Source organism: Stegostoma tigrinum, chromosome 44 (genome assembly GCF_030684315.1).
Source record: "Stegostoma tigrinum isolate sSteTig4 chromosome 44, sSteTig4.hap1, whole genome shotgun sequence".
NCBI classification, from domain to species: domain Eukaryota; kingdom Metazoa; phylum Chordata; class Chondrichthyes; order Orectolobiformes; family Stegostomatidae; genus Stegostoma; species Stegostoma tigrinum.
Genome location: NC_081397.1, coordinates 12692847 through 12712348, shown reverse-complemented (window position 1 = coordinate 12712348; position 19502 = coordinate 12692847). Strand labels below are relative to the sequence as shown.

The 19502-nt window shown below is 46.5% G+C and overlaps 2 protein-coding genes across 2 annotated transcripts in view; both read right to left on the bottom strand.

Moving 5' to 3' along the window:
* Window positions 1-19502, bottom strand: part of LOC132207190 (histone H3-like) — a 913943-nt gene that overhangs the window by 167929 nt on the left and 726512 nt on the right. The gene's annotated exons all lie outside the window — the stretch shown is intronic.
* The window catches only part of LOC132207165 (Fc receptor-like protein 5), a 34125-nt gene continuing 20588 nt past the window's right edge, over window positions 5966-19502 (bottom strand). Inside the window, exons 7-14 of the mRNA XM_059642346.1 lie at window positions 19097-19381; window positions 16625-16927; window positions 14257-14358; window positions 13132-13162; window positions 12512-12585; window positions 10738-10797; window positions 8634-8668; window positions 5966-6614 (exon numbers count right to left, since the gene is read on the bottom strand). Of these exons, the coding sequence (XP_059498329.1) occupies window positions 6495-6614; window positions 8634-8668; window positions 10738-10797; window positions 12512-12585; window positions 13132-13162; window positions 14257-14358; window positions 16625-16927; window positions 19097-19381 (1010 nt within the window). The 3' untranslated portion in view covers window positions 5966-6494. The remainder of the gene's footprint in view (window positions 6615-8633; window positions 8669-10737; window positions 10798-12511; window positions 12586-13131; window positions 13163-14256; window positions 14359-16624; window positions 16928-19096; window positions 19382-19502) is intronic.

Here is a 19502-nt window from a genome sequence, read left to right as displayed (position 1 = left end):
TGTGAGAAAGAGGGTGTGCGTGGGAGAGAATGGGACAGAATGTGTGAGAAAGAGGGTGAGTGTGGGAGAGAATGGGTGAGAACGTGTGAGAAAGAGGATGTGCGTGAGAGAGAATAGGACAGAATGTGTGAGAAAGAGGGTGTATTTGGGAGAGAATGGGTCAGAATATGTGAGAAAGAAGTTGTATTTGGGGGAGAATGGGTCAGAATGTGTGAGAAAGAGGGTGTGTGTGGGAGAAAATGGGACAGAATGTGTGAGAAAGAGGGTGTGTGTGGGAGAGAATGGGACAGAATGTGTGAGAAAAAGGGGGTGTGTGGGAGAGAATGTGACAGAATGTGTGAGAAAGACGGTGTGTGTGAGAGGATGGGACAGAGTGTGTGAGAAAGAGGGTGTGCCTGGGAGAGAATGGGACAGAATGTGTGAGAAAGATTGTGTGCATGTGAGAGAATGGGACAGTATGTGTGTGAAAGAGTTTGTGTGTGGGAGAGAATGGGACAGAATGTGTGAGAAAGCGGGGGTGCGTGAGAGAATGGGACAGAATGTGTGAGAAAGAAGGAGTGCATGTGAGCAAATGGGACAGAATGTGTGAGGAAGAGGGTGTGCATGTGAGAGAATGGGACAGTATGTGTGTGAAAGAGTTTGTGTGTGGGTGAGAATGGGACAGAATGTGTGAGAAAGAGGATATATGTGGGAGAGAATGGGACAGAATGTGTGAGAAAGCGGGTGTATGTGAGAGAATCGGACAGAATGTGTGAGAAAGAGGGTGTGTGTGGGAGAGAATGGGACAGAATGTGTGAGAAAGAGGATGTGTGTGGGAGAGAATGGGACAGAATGTGTGAGAAAGAGTGTGTTTGTGGGAGAGACTGGTTCAGAATGTGTGAGAAAGAGGGTGTTTGGGGGAAGGAATGGGACAGAATGTGTGAGAAAGAGGGTGTGTGTCAAACAGAACATGAGAGTGTGTGTGAAATGTGAGAGTGTGAGCGTGACGGAGTGTGAGAGAGTCAGAGAGAGTGTGATTGAAGTTAACGGGCAGGCGGTATAGAGGGGTGTGTGAAGAAAAATGTTTTCACTCAGAGGGTAACAAAGTGTGAAGCTGGATGAACACAGCAGGCCAAGCAGCATCTTAGGAGCACAGAAGCTGACGTTTCTCTGAAGAAGGGTCGAGGTCCGAAACATCAGCTTTTGTGCTCCTAAGATCCTGCTTGGCCTGCTGTGTTCATCCAGCTCCACACTGTGTTATCTTGGATTCTGCAGCATCTGCAGCTCCCATGCGGCTTTAATGGCAGACACACACTCTCATTCCTGTACTGACAGACTCACAATCTCTCTCTCTCAAACACACACAAGCACCCACACACACAATCTCTGACACACAGTCACACTAATTTGCACACACACACCCTGTCTCTTATACAAACATGATTGCTCAAATTTATTCACAAAATCACATCCAGTCCCTCACACCCATACACTCAGAAGAAGGAACTCAGACTGTCACAATCTTGCACACACTCACTCACAGATTCATATGCACTCACAGTCCATGCTCACACTCTCGGACAAACTCACATTATTTCACACAGAATTCCAAACATGCTCACACACATAGACAGTTTTTCAAACTCTCATTCCCAATCAAAAAATTTTATCATGCTCCTGCTTTCTCATACATATTCACTGGTAACTGTGTCACATCAAATCAACAGAGCTCAATCAATATGCCTCAATTTAAAAAAAAACTACTCATTTATTATGGACTGGAATTGTGTTCATCACCGAGTGCAGCAATATTGTGTACAAAAGCAAGGACCACAAAAAAAATTACATTTACAGTACCACAGTGATAGATTAAACCCATTGTAATGTACACCATCCATGAAAGGAAATTTCCATTGCTTAATAAATGCAGCATCAACATATTTTTATTTTGATTTCAATCTCAATGCAGGGTTCACAGGGAGGGGGAGCTGTGAAGGAGGGTGCAGAAATGCTTCAGTGTGATTGGGACAAGTTGATTGAGTGGGTTAATACACAGCAAATACAGTTTAATACAGATCGACATGAGATTATCCATTTCGGGAGTAAAGCAAAAAGGCAGATTATAATCCAAATGGCAATGGATTGGGAAAACAGCAAGGAGGACAGGAGTTGGGATGTCATGTTATGGCTGTACAAGACATTGGCAAGGCCATGTTTGAAGTACTGCATACAATTCTGATCACCTTCTTATAATAAAGATGTTATTAAACTGGAAGGAGTGCAGAAAAGATTTACAACAATTTTATTAATACTGAAGGGTTTGAGCTATAAGGAGAGGTTGATTAGCCTGGGACTATTTTTTTCCCTGGATCGCAGGAGGTAGAGGGGTGAGCTGAGAGAAGATCTTAAAATCTTGAGGGGCCTAGATAAGATGAATAATCAAAGTTTTTACCCCGAGGGTAGGGGAGTTCAAAGCTAGAGAACGCAGATTGAAGGTGAGAGGGGAATGATTTAAAACGGACCTGAGGGCCAGCTTTTTCACACAGAGGTTGATGTGTATATGGAATGAGCTGCCAGAGAAAGAGGTAGAGGTGGGTCTCATTACAACATTTAAGATATTTGGACAGGTTCACAGATAGGAAAGGTTTAGATAGATATGGGTCAAACACAGGCAAAGGGGATTAGTTGAGTTTAGGAAACCGGGTCAGCATGGACGGGTTGTGCTGAAGGGTCTGTTTCCGTGTGATATGACCAATTGGGGAGTGGTGTGCCACAAGGATCGGTGTTGGGTTCACTGCTTTTCCTCATTTACATCAATGATTTGTATGTGAATACAGGAGGTATGGTTCATAAGTTTGCAGATGGCAACAAATTGGATGCTCTAGTGGACAATGAAGAAGATTATTTCATAGGAGCTTCAGCTTTAACAACTGGTGACATTCCGGAAATCTGGAGAGTGGCTAACGTTGTTCCATTGTTTAAGAAAGTTAGCAAAGACAAGCCAGGGAATATAGGTCAGTGAGCCTGACACCAGTGGTAGGCAAGTTATTGGAAAGGTTACTGAGGGACAGAATCAACCAATGATTGGATAGTCAAGGTCTGATTAGGGATAGTTATCATGGGTTTCTGCGTGGGAAGTCATGTCAGACAAATCTTTCAGAGCTTTTCGAAGTGGTAACCAAGAGGATAGAGCAGGGTAGAATGTTGTCTATGTGGATTTTAGTAAGGCCTTTGACCAAGGTCCCACACGGCAGGCCAGTCATTAAAGTTAAGTTGCATGGAATCCAGGGAGACCTAGGTAATTGGATTCAAAATTGGCTCGATGGAAGGAGAGGGCGATTGCTGAAGGTTGCTTCTCAGACTGGAGGAATCTGTGTCAAGGAATGTGCTGCAGGGGTCAGTGCTGGGACCTTTGTTATTTGTTATTTACATAGATGATGGATGTGAATGTACCAGGCATGAATAGTGAGTTTGCAGATGCCACAAAATTAGGAGGTATTGTTGATAGTGAGGAAGGTTGTCAAAAATATCCGAGGGATCTTCATCAGATGGGCAAGTGGGCAGAGGGCTGGCAAATGCAATTCAATACAGACAAGTGTGAGGTGTTGAACTTTGGAAAATCATACCAAGGTAGAAATTATACAGTAAATGATAATGGTAAACACCGAGGAGTGTTGTGGAACAGAGGGATCTAAGAGTACAAGTACTTAGTTATTGAAAGTGGCGTCACGGGTAGACAGGGTTGTGAAGAAGGCATTTAGCATGCTGGCCTTCAGCAATCTAGGCAGTGAGAATAGGAGTTGGGATGTTTTGTTGCAGTTGTATAAGTCATCAGTGAGACCACACTTGGAGTATTGTGTACAGTTTTTGCCACCCTTTTATCGGAAAGACACAGTTAAATTGTAAAGTGCGCAAAGAATATTTATAAGGATAGTACCAGGACTAGTAGGCCTGAGTTATAGGGAGAGGTTGACTAGGATAGGCCTTTATTCATTGGAACAAAAGATATTGGGGGTGACTTTATTGAGGTGTATAAAATCATAAGTGTCCCAGACAGGATGCATGTATAGTCTATTTCCCAGGGGTGGAGAATTGAAATTCAGAGGGCATAGGTTTAAGGTGAGAGGGGCAAGATTTAAGAAGGACCCAAGGAGCAACTTTTTCACGCTGAGAATGGTGTGTATATGGAAAGGACTGCCAGGGAAAGAGGTTGAGGCAGGTACCCTGGCAGCAACATTGAAAAAATATTTGGATTGGTACATGGATGGGAAGAGTTCGGAGGTATATGGACCAAATGCATGCAATTGGAACGAGCTGAGTGGGCACCATGGTCGGCATGGACCAGCTTGGGCCAAAGTCTGTTTCCATGCTGTATTACTCTATGAGTCTATGATTCTCATACAAGGGGACCTTGATCATATATGCTAATGTGCTGAGCATTGGAAGATGGAGTTTCATTTCGATAAATGTGAGGTACTGCATTTTGGTAAGGCAAATCAGGGCAGAACTTATACAGTTAATAGCAGGCCCCCAGGGAGTTTTTAAAATGTATTCACAGGATGTGGGCATCACTGGCTGTGCCAACATTTATTGCCCATCCCTAATTGTCCAGAGGCCAGTTAAGAGTCGACCACGTTACTGTGGGTCTGGGTCCTCATTTAGGCCGGACCAGGTAAGGATGCAGTGAGCTAAAGGGCATTTGTGAACCAAATGGTTTTGTTCCTGACAGTTGATAATGGTTTCCTGGTCACCATTAGACTGTTAATTCCATATTTTTTGAAACTGAATTCAAATTCCAGCATCTACGATGAGAGGATTTGAACCTGAGTTCCCAGAACATCACCTGGATCTCCAGATTAACATGTACATGGATTGGAAAGGTTTAGAGGGATTTGGACCAAATGCAGGCAAATGAGACTAGTTTAGTTTGGGAAACCTGATCAGCATGGGCGAGTTGGGCTGAAAGGTCTGTTTCCATGCTGTATGAGCTCTATGAGCTCTATGAATAGGGGCACACATGCTGTCCTTTCTGGCAAAGCACTGCATCATTTGCCTGACCAAGGGGCCACCGTATTTTAAAAAAAAAATGATAATCCAGTCACCATCCGAACTTGCTGCAATGCTTAACTATGCATCAACATAGTCCTGCTGTCCCATTCAAGATACGTGGCACCTATCGACCAGAACCTTCAGCCCTCACGCTGTTGTTGTCTCTGATGGTGTTTATTGGTTTGTAATCAGACCTGCACTGCTCCTTTCTTGGTGGATAGTAGTTGTTAGATCCATATGGTGTAGTTTTAAAATCTTAATATTTACTCCAAAGCCTATATTTACATTAAGCCGAGCCATTTTGTGGTGCAGTGATATTGTCCGTACTTCCAGAATAAGACACCCATGTTTTTAAACTCATGGGATGGGGGCATCACTGGTGAGGACAGCATTTAATGCCCCTCCTTAGCTGCCTGAGGGCAGTTAAGAGTTGAACATATTGCTGTGGGCCTGGAGTCACATGCAGATCAGATCAAGTGAGGATGGCACTTTCCTTCCCTAAAGGACATTAGTGAACCAGAAGGATTTTTCCAACAATTCACCATCAGACTTGTAATTCCACATCTGCCATAGGAGGATTCAAGCCTAGATGTCCAGAACATTACTGGGGTTTCTGGAGTAACAGTCCATCAATAATCCCACCAGGCCATCGCTTCCCCGCTCAACCTGAAGTCTGCCGCTCGGGAGGTTTATGAAGCCCAACCCCCACAACATGGTATTCCCAAAATATCTGCAGCGAGAAAAATCTCATCCATTCCAGTTCCCACAATGGGGTTCAGAATCTGAGAAAGCCGGGCTGAGGGGTCTGGCAGAGGTTTCAGATCTTTGGGAGATGTAGTCTTCTCTGTAGAGACTCCGTTTCAGCCATGCCTCGTCTATCCAGCTCATCAGTGGTTTGTGGCTCACTGTCTGTTCCTTCTGTGGGGCTAGAAGTTGCTCGTTCAAACCCCACACCTAAACAGGTCCACACAGAGGCCCACACAGGTCTTTTTCACTCAGGAAAGTAACCGTTGAAACTAGCTGGTTTCTGTTTTCATATCTTGCATGTGTCAGATTCCTGTTCAAAGTTGGTTAGAATGGGATAGATTCCTGCTCACCCATGTACAGAAGAGGACAGATGATGTATTCTTCCCCTTAAACATGCACCAACTGAAAAGCTCAATCCGCAGATATGTGTGTGACAGTAAAGGAGAGGCATGCATTAAATTTCCAAAGACCACCAGCAGCCAGAATATTTTGGTAAATTCAAAACCCAGCTGGATATACGGTGCAGAATAGATTGACAGATGCAGCGACATGCAGGTAGCTTCTCAAGCCAAAAATGAGCAGAATCAAATAGCTTGTGAAACACAGTTTCCAATGCAAAGTTCACAAGTTTGTTAACTGTACATGGCACAAATATTATACCTCTTAATCAAACAGTGTATGGAATCAAATGAGCCACCCCTCATCTGTTTTCTTCCCTCTTAGTTGAGCAGGATATTCTCATAAATGTTTCCATCCGCTCTGTCTTCTCCCTCTGAGGGCTCACTATATTTCAGTGTGGCATATGTGATATAATAATCATCCGGGTCAGGATTGGGATCCTGCAATTAGAATGATATTGGAATGGAATTGGAATAGAGCATGAGCAAGATTGAAGTGAAGGAACATGTCAGTTGGGGGCAGAGGAAGGAGTGAGTGTCGGGGAAAACGAGAAGCACAAGCAGTAAGTTCAGGACCTGCGAGTTAGGAATCTGGTTGTACAGTAGTATTGTCCCAACTTCTGAGTCAGGAAGTCAGAGTTCAAGCTCCACCTGCTCCTGAGGAGTGCCATTATAGATTATAGAAGTGGGAAGGTGATCTTGAAGCTGTACAGGACTGTGCAGCTGGAGCACTGTGTGTAGTTCTGGTCTCCATACGATAGGAAGGATGTGATTGCACAGGACAGGGTGCAGAGGAGATACACCAAGGTGTTACCTGGGACAGAGCTTTTCAGTGATGAAGAGAGTTTGGATAAGCTTGGGTTTTTTTATTGGGAGCAGAGAAGGCTGAGGGAGTTTTGACTTTTATCCCATTCACTCACGGATGTTGACATTGTTGGCTGGGCCCAGCATTTGGTGCCCAGTCCCTCGGTGCCCACTTGAGAAGATGGTGGTGAGCTGTCTTTTTGAACCATCGCAGTGCCTTGTGTGGTAGGTACAATGCCCTTAGGGAAGGGATTCTGGGATTTGACCCAGTGACACTGATGAATTGGCCAATATATTTCCAAGTTGGGATGGTGAGTGGCTCAGAGGGGAACCTACAGCAGGTGGTGTTCCCATGTATCTGCTGCCCGTGTTCTTCTGGATGGAAGTGGCTGTGGGTTTGGAAGGTGCCGTCTGAGGATCTTTGGTGAATTTCTGCAGTGCATCTTGTAAATGGTGCATACTGCGGCTACCAATTGAGTGCAAATGATGATAAAGTGGCAACTATTTAATGTCACAATCAGTAATGTTTTAATTATGTACAGGCAGGAACTGGAACACCAACACCGGTATTGTCACAATTTTGAAACTCACTTATCCCTGGGCACTGGAAGTGGAATGTGGAACAGTGAATGACCTACTCCACTGATAAAGCAATGTTGGTTATTTTCTACTGTGTTTAAAGGCAGACACAAAGCTGGGAGGGAGAGGGAGCTGTGAAGGAGGTTTCAGAAATATTTCAGTCTGATTTCCGCAAGTTCAATCAGTGGGCAAAATCACAACAGATGCAGGTTAGTGTGTATCAGTGTGAGGGTTATCCAATTAAGGAACAGGAGGGTAGATTATTATCCGAATGGCAATGGCATGGGAAGAGGAGTGGAGGCAATGAGACCTGCGTGTCCTCAAAATACCAGTCACTGAAAGTGAGCATTTCGGGGGCGGCGAGTGGTGAAGAAGGCAAATGGGATGCTGGCCTTCAGAGTGATGGGATTTAAGTTCAGGTGCAGGTATGTCTTGCTGTATTTGTACAGCGAGAGAACACATCCTGCTGTACTGTGTGTGCGTTTGGGATTGCCTTATCTGAGGAACGATGTTCTGGCTCCGGAGGGAAGGCAAATGCTTTCCAGACTGATTCCTGGGATGGCAGGATTGACAGATGAAGAGAGACTGGATCGGTTCGGACTATATTCACTGGAGTTTGGAAGAATGAGGGGAAATCTCATAGAAATCTGTAAAATTCTAACAGGACTAAACAGGGTAAACACAGGAAGGGTGTTCCTGATGACTGAGAGGGAGTCCCAAATCAAGCGGTCACAGTCCAAAAGAGATGGGGTAGGACTGAGAAAAGGAAAAATGTCTTCACTCAGAGTGGGGAGCCTGTGGAATTCTCTGACACAGAAAGCAGTCGGGGTCAGAACAGGTCTAGAGTTTTTAAAGGCTAAATGGAGAAAGCTGATGGGACAGGGTTGGATGATCCTATTGAATGGGGACAGCAGGCTGGAAGGGCTAAATGGCCAACTCCTGCTCTTACTTTCTAAGGTGTTTCTTGTGAGCAACCTGATAGGAACCAATAGTTAATGTTTTACAGCATGCATGAAAGGTATAAATCTACCTGCACTTCCTGTGGCAATAGCTATTTCGACTTAAAATGTAATGTACCTTCTTCCTGTTGGAGGAGACGCCAACACTGCTGCCTGAAAATAAAACAGAATGAGATGAGAAGGAACCCTTTGGAGACATTGACAATTCGATGTGGACTCAGTGAAGGCTGATCAACATGAAAGATGTAGCTGAATCTTTCGATAGTGGAGCTGCGTCTTAGTCATCTTTTAAAAGATATCACTGCAACGCTGACTGAGTTGACCCTCTTAATCAACACAGAAACTTCAGAAGATTGAGTTTAAAACCTCTCTCTGGCTAAAGCCTGCAATATGCATTCACGTCAATAAGACAGAGGGTCAGTTTTTAGGATGCAGTTCATTGCAACATTTTCCACAGGCTGCCTTAATCTTATCAGCCATTGCATCACCTGCCCTGTTGTTGTGCATGAAAATACAGGAGTGAACCATACAAATAACATACAGTTGCATCTTAGCTGCTCTATGCTGCTAGTCCCAGATACCTCCGTTGGTTGAATGGCAGTTTTTTGTAATGCATTACATGCCAACAGCATGGGTACAATTCCCACACCAGCTGAGCTATCCTGGAAGATTCTCCTTCTGAACCTTTCTCCTCTCCTGACGTTTGGTGACTGTCAAATTAAAATACCATCCAGTACCCCTCTCTCTCTAATAAGAGAGCCCCTTCAGACAAAGATTAGATTGTGTTCGGAGAGACAGATTTCATTGTACGTAAGGCCGAGTTCTGGTCAAATGCCCCTTGTGGTTTTTCACAGGTATCCGTGTGATAATTGCAAGCTCATTTTCCTGAGCAAGAATATGATATGCAGAGCTTTTATATTCACTCAAATCAGGGGGTTGTAGCATTTGGCATATCTGCTTTGAGTATTAAATAAAGAAAACAAGACTTTTTTTCTCTCACTCCACAGATGATGCCAGACCTGCTCAGTGTCTCCACCACTTTCTGTGTTTATAATCTGCAAAGTTAACTTTGTTTCTCTCTTTCTACTGACGCTGCCAGACCTGCTGAGTTTCTCCAGAAATGTCTGAATTTATTTCAGACTTCCAGCATCTGCAGTTCTTAGTTTTATTTGAAAACTATCTATGTCTGCCTCAGTTAAGGATAAAATGTATGTCCCATTGCCTTTTTCACACACAGAATGTATATACATGTGCAAAGCAATAATTGGGAAGCAGCCACCATAGAAATCTAGCCACAAACACATACAACTAAAAACAGAAAGAACTGCGGATGCTGTACGTCAGGAACAAAAACAAAGTTGCTGGAAAAGCTCAGCAGGTCTGGCAGCATCTGTGGAGGAGAAAACAGAGTTAACGTTTCGGGTCTGGTGACCCTTCCTCAGAACACATACAACTATATTTTTGCTCACTCATTCACAGGATGAAGGCGGCGCTAGCCAGGCAGCATTTTTTGACCAGCCCTAACTGCCCAGAGGGCAGTTCATAGTCAACCACATTGCTGCAGGTCTGGAGTCACACGTAGGCCAGACCAGGTAAGGATGGCAGTTTCCTTCTCTAAAGGTCATTAGTGAACATAGAACATCGAACAATACAGCTCAGAACAGGCCCTTCGGCCCTCGATGTTGCGTCTACCTGTGAGCCCATCCCCTTACAGATGGGTTTTTACCAACAATCGACAATACTTTCACGGTCATTAAACTTTTAGTACCAGATATTTATGGAATTCAAATTCTGGCTGGATTCAAACCCAGGTGCCCAGAACATTACCTGGGTCTCTGGATTAACAGTCCAATGATAATATCATTAGGCCATTCCCTTTCTGATTGCTCTGTGTGTTTGTTCTGGCTCGCTGACAACACAGGAAGGATATGGAAATGATTTACTCTATCTGCAGGAGAGCATAAGGACAGAGCAGATCAGATCTGGGCTTGTTTCTGTTTGGCTGGTTTACTGTCCATTCCCTCATAAATGCTGGAGACTTCTTTCAGCAGACCCTTTGTTCCCTCACTCCTGTCACTGAAAGCACTGTGGTGTTTCTCTGTTTGGAACTGGCCACATACACAGGCATTTCCACAGCAGCTGGGGTCATGGTACTGTCAGAGCCGCAATGATTTCACCCCAACACCCGTTCAGTTGTAGCATTGAAGAAACAAGTTGTTTACCAGCATCTGTTCTCTTCTTAAAGGTGACCACTGAATAATCCAGGTCCGCAGTGGTGTTTTCTACAAAGAAGTAAAGTATACATGAGAAACACACATCAATCAGACAACTTCATTATAGTGGGCTAAATGACATATAGATCTGATGAAGAGATAGATAATCAATTCATAGATAGATAATAAATTTGAGAGATAGATAGTCAGATTTCACAGATAGATTTGAATGACAGCTCGATAGACAGTCAGGCAAATAGATAGATACTTTAAAACAGAGATAGATAGGTTATTGATTAGTCAGGGGGATCAAGGGTTGCAGGGAGAAGGCAGGAGAATGAGATGGAGAAACATATCAGCCATGATCGAGTGGCACAGCTGACTCGATGGGCAGAATGGTATCATTCTGCTTCTATACTTATAGTCCTGTGGTCATATTTGGATTGAAAGATGCAGAGACACATGAACATGTATACAGATAGATATCATTGGAGATCATTAAGTTAGCTACAACTTCTCAAAAGACTTAGACTGTGCTTCACTTCATTATTGTTTGCTCAGGACACTTGTGTGTCTGAGGAACTGGACCTTTGTGCCAAATTGCTCATTGTAGCCAACGTCAGTTGGATTTCTCAACACCAGAGTACTGTACCCTCAGTTTCTAATGTTATTGAGATAAAATAAGCATTGGTGTGTCAGGCAAAACACCCAGATGGAGGTCTAATCACAGGACGTTAAGAGCAGAAGCTGACTGAAGAGAAACACTGCTTGAAGATGGAGGGCTACAGCACAGAATAAGGCCCTTCAGCCCATCAGGCCTGTGCCAGTCAAAGGCAACCACTCACTATTCTCTGATATAACGAGGTATAGAACTGCATGAACACAACAGGTCAAGCTGCATCAGAGGAGCAGGAAAGCTGACGTTTCAGTTCTGGACCCTTCCTCAGAAATGCTTTCTGAAGAAGGGTCCAGACCTGAAAGGTCAGCCTTCCTGCTCCTCTGATGCAGCTTGACCTGTTGTGTTCATCCAACTCTACACCTTGTTATCTCAGATTCTCCAGCACCAGCAGTTCCTCCTATCTCTCACTCACTATTCTGTAATCATATTTACCCAGCACTTGGCCCCACAGCCTTGGAATTGCAAGTGCACATCTAAATTCTTCTTCAATGTGATAAGGGTGTTTGCCTCTCCCACCCTGACAGGCAGTGAGTGCCTGAATCCCCACCACCCTCTGGATGAAAATGCTTTTCCTCACATCCCCTCTAAACTTGCTGTCCCTTCCCTTCAACATACGCCCCTAACGCCCCAGATATCGATCCTTCCAAGAAGGGGGGAAGATTTATTCCTGTCTACCGTATGTCTGCCCCTTATCATTTTATACATCTCAAACAAGGGGGAGTTGGCAGCTTTGAGGGTGAAGGGGATTAAAGTGCCTGGGGGAGAAAGCTGGGAACCGGGGATTATGTTGGATGGTCAGCTGTGATCCTATCGAGTAGGTGGGGTAATGGACAAGCTGAATGGCCTCCTAGTTGCTATTGGAACCAGGGACTGACTTAGATGGTTAGCTAGAATCATAATGTCTGGCAGAACAGGATAGGAGGGCTGAATGGCCTGGTCCTGTTTCCTGGCTGCTGTCCTCCCCTTCAGCCTCCACAGCTCCAAGGAAAACCACCCCATTCTAGCCCAGCTGACAGCTCGGACGTTTGACCAGAATTCCTACCAGGTTATGGTGCACCGTCACTGTGTGGGGCTCTATAACCACACCGATTCAATGGCACTCACCAGCATTGTGTGCTGCTCCGATTACTGCATACTCCAGGTTGCTGGCTGCTGCCGCTTCACCAGAAGCTTGGGATCTATTTCCAGTAGAAAGGGGAAGGGAAGGGAGTTGTCATTTCAAACACAACGCTTTCAACACCACGCTCAGCTTCAACAAAACAGCAAAGCGACCACGGAAATTACAAAGCCCAGTGAGACCCTGTTATTCCTTGGTCCCACGTCCCTGGTTTCCATCCAAACATGGAGCTCTCTCATCCTCAAGGAGCTGCCCAATTCCCCATCGCTTTTCACTTATGTCCTTTGGGGAAGGAAATCTGCCATCCTTACCTGGTCTGGCCTACATGTGACTCCAGACGCTGGCTAGCTATAACTGCCCTCTGTGGCAAGTAGGGATGGGCAATAAACGCTGGCCCTGCCAGTGACACCCACACCCCTGTGAATAAATCAAAGCCACCTGGGACTTCCCAGGGGTAAGGTTTCCTGGTTTGTTAGACTTGTGTTAAAAGGATATGGTTATGTCCAAGCTCCCTTTATGATCTCCTCAATTTGGTTGTCTCCCTCTTGATAAAGAGGAATCGAGATTAAAATTTGCAAATATAAGAACTGCAGTTTCATCCCCTTACCTCTTGGCCTGTGACACAGTTGAGGAATTGGCTGCAGGGAGAGAGAGAACATTCTCAGCGTATTGCACTGTTACAGACAGGAGCTACCAAGACCTGAACTCAGTCAGAAACAGAGAACAAACGCATCAATAGATGAGAATTGACAAACCCATCTTAATGCACATTAACCAGCTGTGACAGGGATAGGGTGAGGGTGAGGGTTAGTGTGTGAGTGAGGGCCAAGGTTGGAGTTAGGGCTAGGGTTAGGGTGAGTGATAAAGTTTAGGGTTAGGGTTCTGGTTAAGGATTGGATTATGGTTAGGGTGAGCATTATGCTTAATATTAGGACTCGGGTTAGGATTAGGATTAGGATTAGGGTAGGGATAGGGTTATGGTTTGAATCAGGTTTAGGTTTAAGGCTGGCTCAGGGTTAAGGCTCGCTTTACGGTTGGGGTTGGGTTAACATTACATTTGGGTGAGGGTTACTGTTCAGGTTAGGGTTAGATTTGAGTTTAGGGTAAGGGTTTGGGTTGGCTTTAAATTTCGGGCTAGTGTCAGAGTTTTAGTTAAAGGTTTGAATGAAAGTCAAGGTTAGAGTTAGTATTAGGGTTCATTTTAGGATTAGGTTCTAGTTTATTTACGATTAGTGTTAGGTTTGAATTCAGGGTTAGTGGTAGAATGAGTTGAGGGTTAAGTGTGTGGTTGGGGTCAGTGCTCGCAGTGGATACCAAATAAATTTAAGGAGGAGATGGATTTTTAAAAGAAAAATCATGCCAGTCCAGAGTATGGAGGAGGAAAGTGGTGTGCAGGCTGCCAAGAGATTGTATTAATTGGCAGAGAGGGGTCTTGAGGGGCTGAATGGCCTCCTCCTGTTCCTGATTCACATGATGTTATGTCTCTCCTCTTCTCTGAGATGCTCTAACATGGTCTGGGGATAGTGATCACATTTACCCGAACCAGGAGGCTAACTTTGTGACTGCTCTCCCTCCGACTGTCAGGAACACGGCCTACCCCAGTTCCTGACCCAACACCTCCTTCCCCGGGTCCCCCACACCAACCCTGTCCAGCTGCAAAGGTTACATTGGGGCGGGGACGGCAGTGCCATGCCCCGGGGAACAAACCCGATCCCCGTGGGAAGTTACAGACCTGTGTGCCCCCTCCGGTGGATGAACCATGCCGACGCGATCAGGCCGGCGAACAGCAGAACTGGGACGAGCGAGGCCATGATCTCCGTGGAATAACTCCGAGCTGAAATCCAACAACAACATCCGGCTCACGTTAACAAACTCAGCGGGAAGTGTTACCGCATCAGCCCTGTGTGAGGCACACGATCAGCATCAGAGTGACCAACCCCTGCAGGTACGTAACTCCCTGCCACCCACGGGGGGATGGAAAACACGGAAGAATTGAACCCATTGAGCTCCCTACATCAATCCCACTTTCCTGCACTGGGCTTTTGATAACCTTGAATGTTATGGCACTTCAAGTGCACACCCAAGTACTTTTTAAAAGTTGGGAAGATTCCCGCCTCAATTTGGGGTGGCTCAGCGGTTAGCACTGCTACCTCACAGCGCCAGGGACACGGGTTCGAGTCCAGCCTCCACATCCTCCCCGGTATCTGCGTGGGTTTTCTCCGGGTGCCCCGGTTTCCTCGCACAGCCCAAAGATAGGCAGGGTAGCTGGGTTGGCCACGCTAAACTGCCCATAGTGTTCAGGGAAGTGTAGATTCGGGGGGTGGGTCTGGTTGGGATGCTCTGAGGGTCAGTGTGGACATGTCGAGCCGAACAGCCTGTTTCCACACTGAAGGGATTCTATGATTCGATGATCTACCCTCCCAGGCAGTGCATCCCAACTCCACCACCCTCTGGCTGGAACAGCACGCCCCCGCCCCCAACCTCCTGCCTTTCGCTTTAAAATGATGACCCCTCTTATATTGATCCTTCGACGAAAGGGAACAGCTGCCTCCTATTCCCACCTTGCGTCACATAACCTTCCACACCTCTAGCAGGTCCCCCTCAACCTTCCCTGCCATGGGAAAAAAAACATACCGGGCGTATGGAGCCTCTCCATCGCTGAAACGGTCTACCCCAGTGAATCCCCTTCCCATCCTCTCCACCCCAGTGAATCCCCTTCCCATCCTCTCCACCTCAGTGAATCAACTTCCCATCCTCTCCACCCCAGTGAATCCCCTTCCCATCTTCTCCACCCCAGTGAATCCCCTTCCCATCCTCTCCACCCCAGTGAATCCCCTTCCCATCCTCTCCACCCCAGTGAATCACCTTCCCATCCTCTCCACCCCAGTGAATCAACTTCCCATCCTCTCCACCCCAGTGAATCCCCTTCCCATCTTCTCCACCCCAGTGAATCCCCTTCCCATCCTCTCCACCCCAGTGAATCACCTGCCCATCCTCTCCACCCCAGTGAATCCCCTTCCCATCTTCTCCACCCCAGTGAATCCCCTTCCCATCCTCTCCACCCCAGTGAATCACCTGCCCATCCTCTCCACCCCAGTGAATCCCCTTCCCATCCTCTCCACCCCAGTGAATCCCCTTCCCATCCTCTCCACCCCAGTGAATCACCTTCCCATCCTCTCCACCCCAGTGAATCAACTTCCCATCCTCTCCACCCCAGTGAATCACCGGCCCATCTTCTCCACCCCAGTGAATCCCCTTCCCATCCTCTCCACCCCAGCGAATCCCCTTCCCATCCTCTCCACCCCAGTGAATCACCTGCCCATCCTCTCCACCCCAGTGAATCCCCTTCCCATCTTCTCCACCCCAGTGAATCCCCTTCCCATCCTCTCCACCCCAGTGAATCACCTGCCCATCCTCTCCACCCCAGTGAATCCCCTTCCCATCTTCTCCACCCCAGTGAATCCCCTTCCCATCCTCTCCACCCCAGTGAATCCCCTTCCCATCCTCTCCACTCCAGTGAATCCTTTTCCCATCCCCTCCACCCCAGTGAATCCCCTTCCCATCCTCTCCACCCCAGTGAATCCCTTTCCCATCCCCTCCACCCTAGTGATTCCCCTTCCCATCCTCTCCACCCCAGTGAATCCCCTTCCCATCCTCTCCACTCCAGTGAATCCCTTTCCCATCCCCTCCACCCCAGTGAATCCCCTTCCCATCCTCTCCACCCCAGTGAATCCCCTTCCCATCCTCTCCACCCTAGTAAACCCCCTTCCCATCCTCTCCACCCCAGTGAATCACCTGCCCATCTTCTCCACCCCAGTGAATCCCCTTCCCATCCTCTCCACCCCAGTGAATCACCTTCCACAAGTCTTCCAATTCCAGATTTGTATTGCGCTCAAATTGCACCATCGGGAATGAGCAGGACTTGAACCGGGATCCCGCGACAATTACCAAAATCACTGGATTAATAGCCTCACGATCATACCACCCGGCCGTCACCTTCCTAACTGAGATGGTTAATTGTTTCTGACTGGCATGGACTGGATGGAGCGAATGGCCTTTCCCTGTGCTCTGTCTGTGTCTGATCTGACTGTCACTGTTACCTCGCAGCGTGAATTCGATATAGTCGCTGGTCACGTTAAAAATGGTGCCGTCGGTTCCTGTGTTGATCGCTGCACAGTGATACCTCCCGACACTGTCTCTCCGGAATGAATGAATAACCAGCTCACCACCATCGGCAGTCACATGGGAGCTCGCACTGCCGTTCCTTAGCGGCACGTTGTCTCGGTACCAAATGAACTGGGGCTCAGTGCCTTCCCTCACCAGGCACCGGAGAACAAGGCATTCCCCGGGCTGTATCTCAGTCCCGTTGGTGCGGGGTATCAGCACAGCATCTGTGACAGGAACTGAGGAGAAAACACACAGAGTTCAAAAACAATGGTTAACACGGTCTGAAGCTGGATGAACACAGCAGGCCCAGCAGCATCAGAGGAGCAGGAAGGTTGATGTTACGGGCCGAGACCATTCCTCAGAAATGGGACACGAGTTGGTTCTCCAGCAAAACACCCAACCAAATATTCAGGGAGGGGGTATGCAAATTTTGGAAATGACAGGGAGGGAGGCCATGTCGGTGATGTATGTCTGTACGAGATGAAATATGTACAATAGCAATAAGAATGATCTAAGATTAGATGGTGTCAAATCTATCATGAGTACATAGAATCTGTACAGTGTGGAAACACTGGAGTGAACACTGGGCAGAGTGAACACTATATGGCTGGAGTTTGGAAGAACGAGGGGAGGTGTGGAACCTCTTGGAAACCTATGAAATTCTAAAAGGACTAGACAAGGTTAACAGGGAAAGGACGTTCTTGATTACCAGTGGGGTAGTCCAGAACCAGGCAGGCACAGTCTAAAGGTGATGAGGTAGGGCTGAGATGGGGAGAAATGGCTTCACCCAGAGATTGGGAAGTCTGTGGAATTGTCCGCCACAGAAAGCAGTCAGGGACAGAACATTGAATGTTGTTCATAAATTAGTTAAACAGAGTTCTTAGGGGCTAACAGGAGAAGGCGGGGAACAGGGGATTCAGTTGGGTGATCAGCCACTATCCCATTGAATGTGGGCAGCAGACTGGAAGGGCCGAATGGCCAACTCCATTTCCTGTTTTCTATGATTCGATCTTAACAGGGTGTAGTGTTGGATGATCTGCCATGGTAATATTGCATGACTAAGCAGACTCGAAGCACTGAGGTTCCAATGTTTCAATGTAACACCAAGCTACAAGACATGGATTGAACTCCTTGACTTTATTTGCCCTGTTCCATATTTCCTATCGATGGTGTTTAATTCAGATCATTGCAAGGTGTTACATTTTGGTAAGGCAGACCTGCGGTTCGACTGGCACAATTAATGGTTTGTCCCTTGGAGTGGTGTCGGACAGAGAGACCGAGGGGGGCAGCTGCACAGTTCCTTGAAAGTGGAGATGCAGGTAGACAGGGTGGTGAAGGTGGTGTTTGGCACACTTGCACTCATCAGTCAGAGCATTGAGTAAAACACTGGGATGTTATGTTCAAGCTATACAGGATATTGGTGAGGCCACATTGGAGAACTGCGTATAATTTTATTTGCCCTGCAACAGAAACTGTGAAGGGTGCAAAAAAGATTTACAAGATGTTAATGAAACTGGAAGGATTGAGTTATAACAAGAGGTTGGATAGACAGGGATTTGTTTTTCTGGCATGTAGGAAGCTGAGGTGTGACCTCATGGAGGTTTATAAAATCATGAGGGGAATACACAAGGTGAATAAAACCAGGGTCTTTTCATAGAATCCCTACAGTGTGGAAACAGGCCCTTCAGCTCAACAAGTCAACACTGAACCTTGGAGCATCCCACCCAGACCAATCCCTCTATGACCCACTTAATCTACAGAGCCCTGAACACTATGGGCAGTTTAGCTGAGCCAATCCACCTAACCTGCTCATTTTGCACTGTGGAACAAAACCAGAGAACCCAGAGGAAACCCCTGCAGACATAGGGAGAACTTGCAAATCCACACAGATATTCACCCAAGAGTGGAATTGAACACCAGGTCCCTGGTGCTGTGATGCAGTAGTGCTGACCACTGAGCCACTGTGCCACTCCAGGGTAAGGGTGTCTAAAACAAAAGGGCATAGGTTGAAGGTGAGAAAGGGAAGGGACCCGAGGGGCAACTTTTTAACGCAGAGGAAGGTGTGTATACAGAATGAGCTTCCAGAGCAAATGGTAGAGGCATGTACAATGATGATATTTAAAAGAAATGTAGACTGGATGTGAAAGAGAAAGGTTTGGAGGGATGTGGGCCAAATGCAGGCAACTGAGATTAGTTCACTTCGGGAAACCTGGTCAGCATGGATGAGTTGGGCTGAAGGACCTGCTTCCTGGGTACTTCTCTGTCACTAATGTCCAAGGCTGTGTCACTTTCATCCAAAGTGTGGTCTTCAAGGATGAAACACCAGGTTTAAGCTGATTGCACCTGCAGTGGTCCCTGAGCCAATGGGTCAGTTACTCTTTGGAAGAGAGTCCTTGTGAACTCACCTATCACTGTGAGCTCAATGCCATCACTCTGAAGAGGGCCTGTCACCTCATTTCTCACCGAGCAATGGTAAATCCCTTTGTCCCTTCTGCTGATGGCTCCAATGTTGTAAACACACTTGGTAGTGTTGGAAAGCTCCCAGAACATTTCCACGCCTGAGCGCTTGTAGAATTGGTAATAAATTGGCAGAGAACCATGAGAGACTAAACAGATTAAGGATCCCACATCTCCTTCAATTAGCTCCTTTTCGGGTTGAATTATTAGCTCTGGCTTTGACACTGGAATTCCTGCAAATATAAACAAATATTAGGTCCCTTCACTTCGCAGAGTTAATTGCAACAAAAACAAAAGTTGCTGGAAAAGCTCACCAGCTTTGGCAGTATCATGAAGAAAAACTCAGAGCTAATG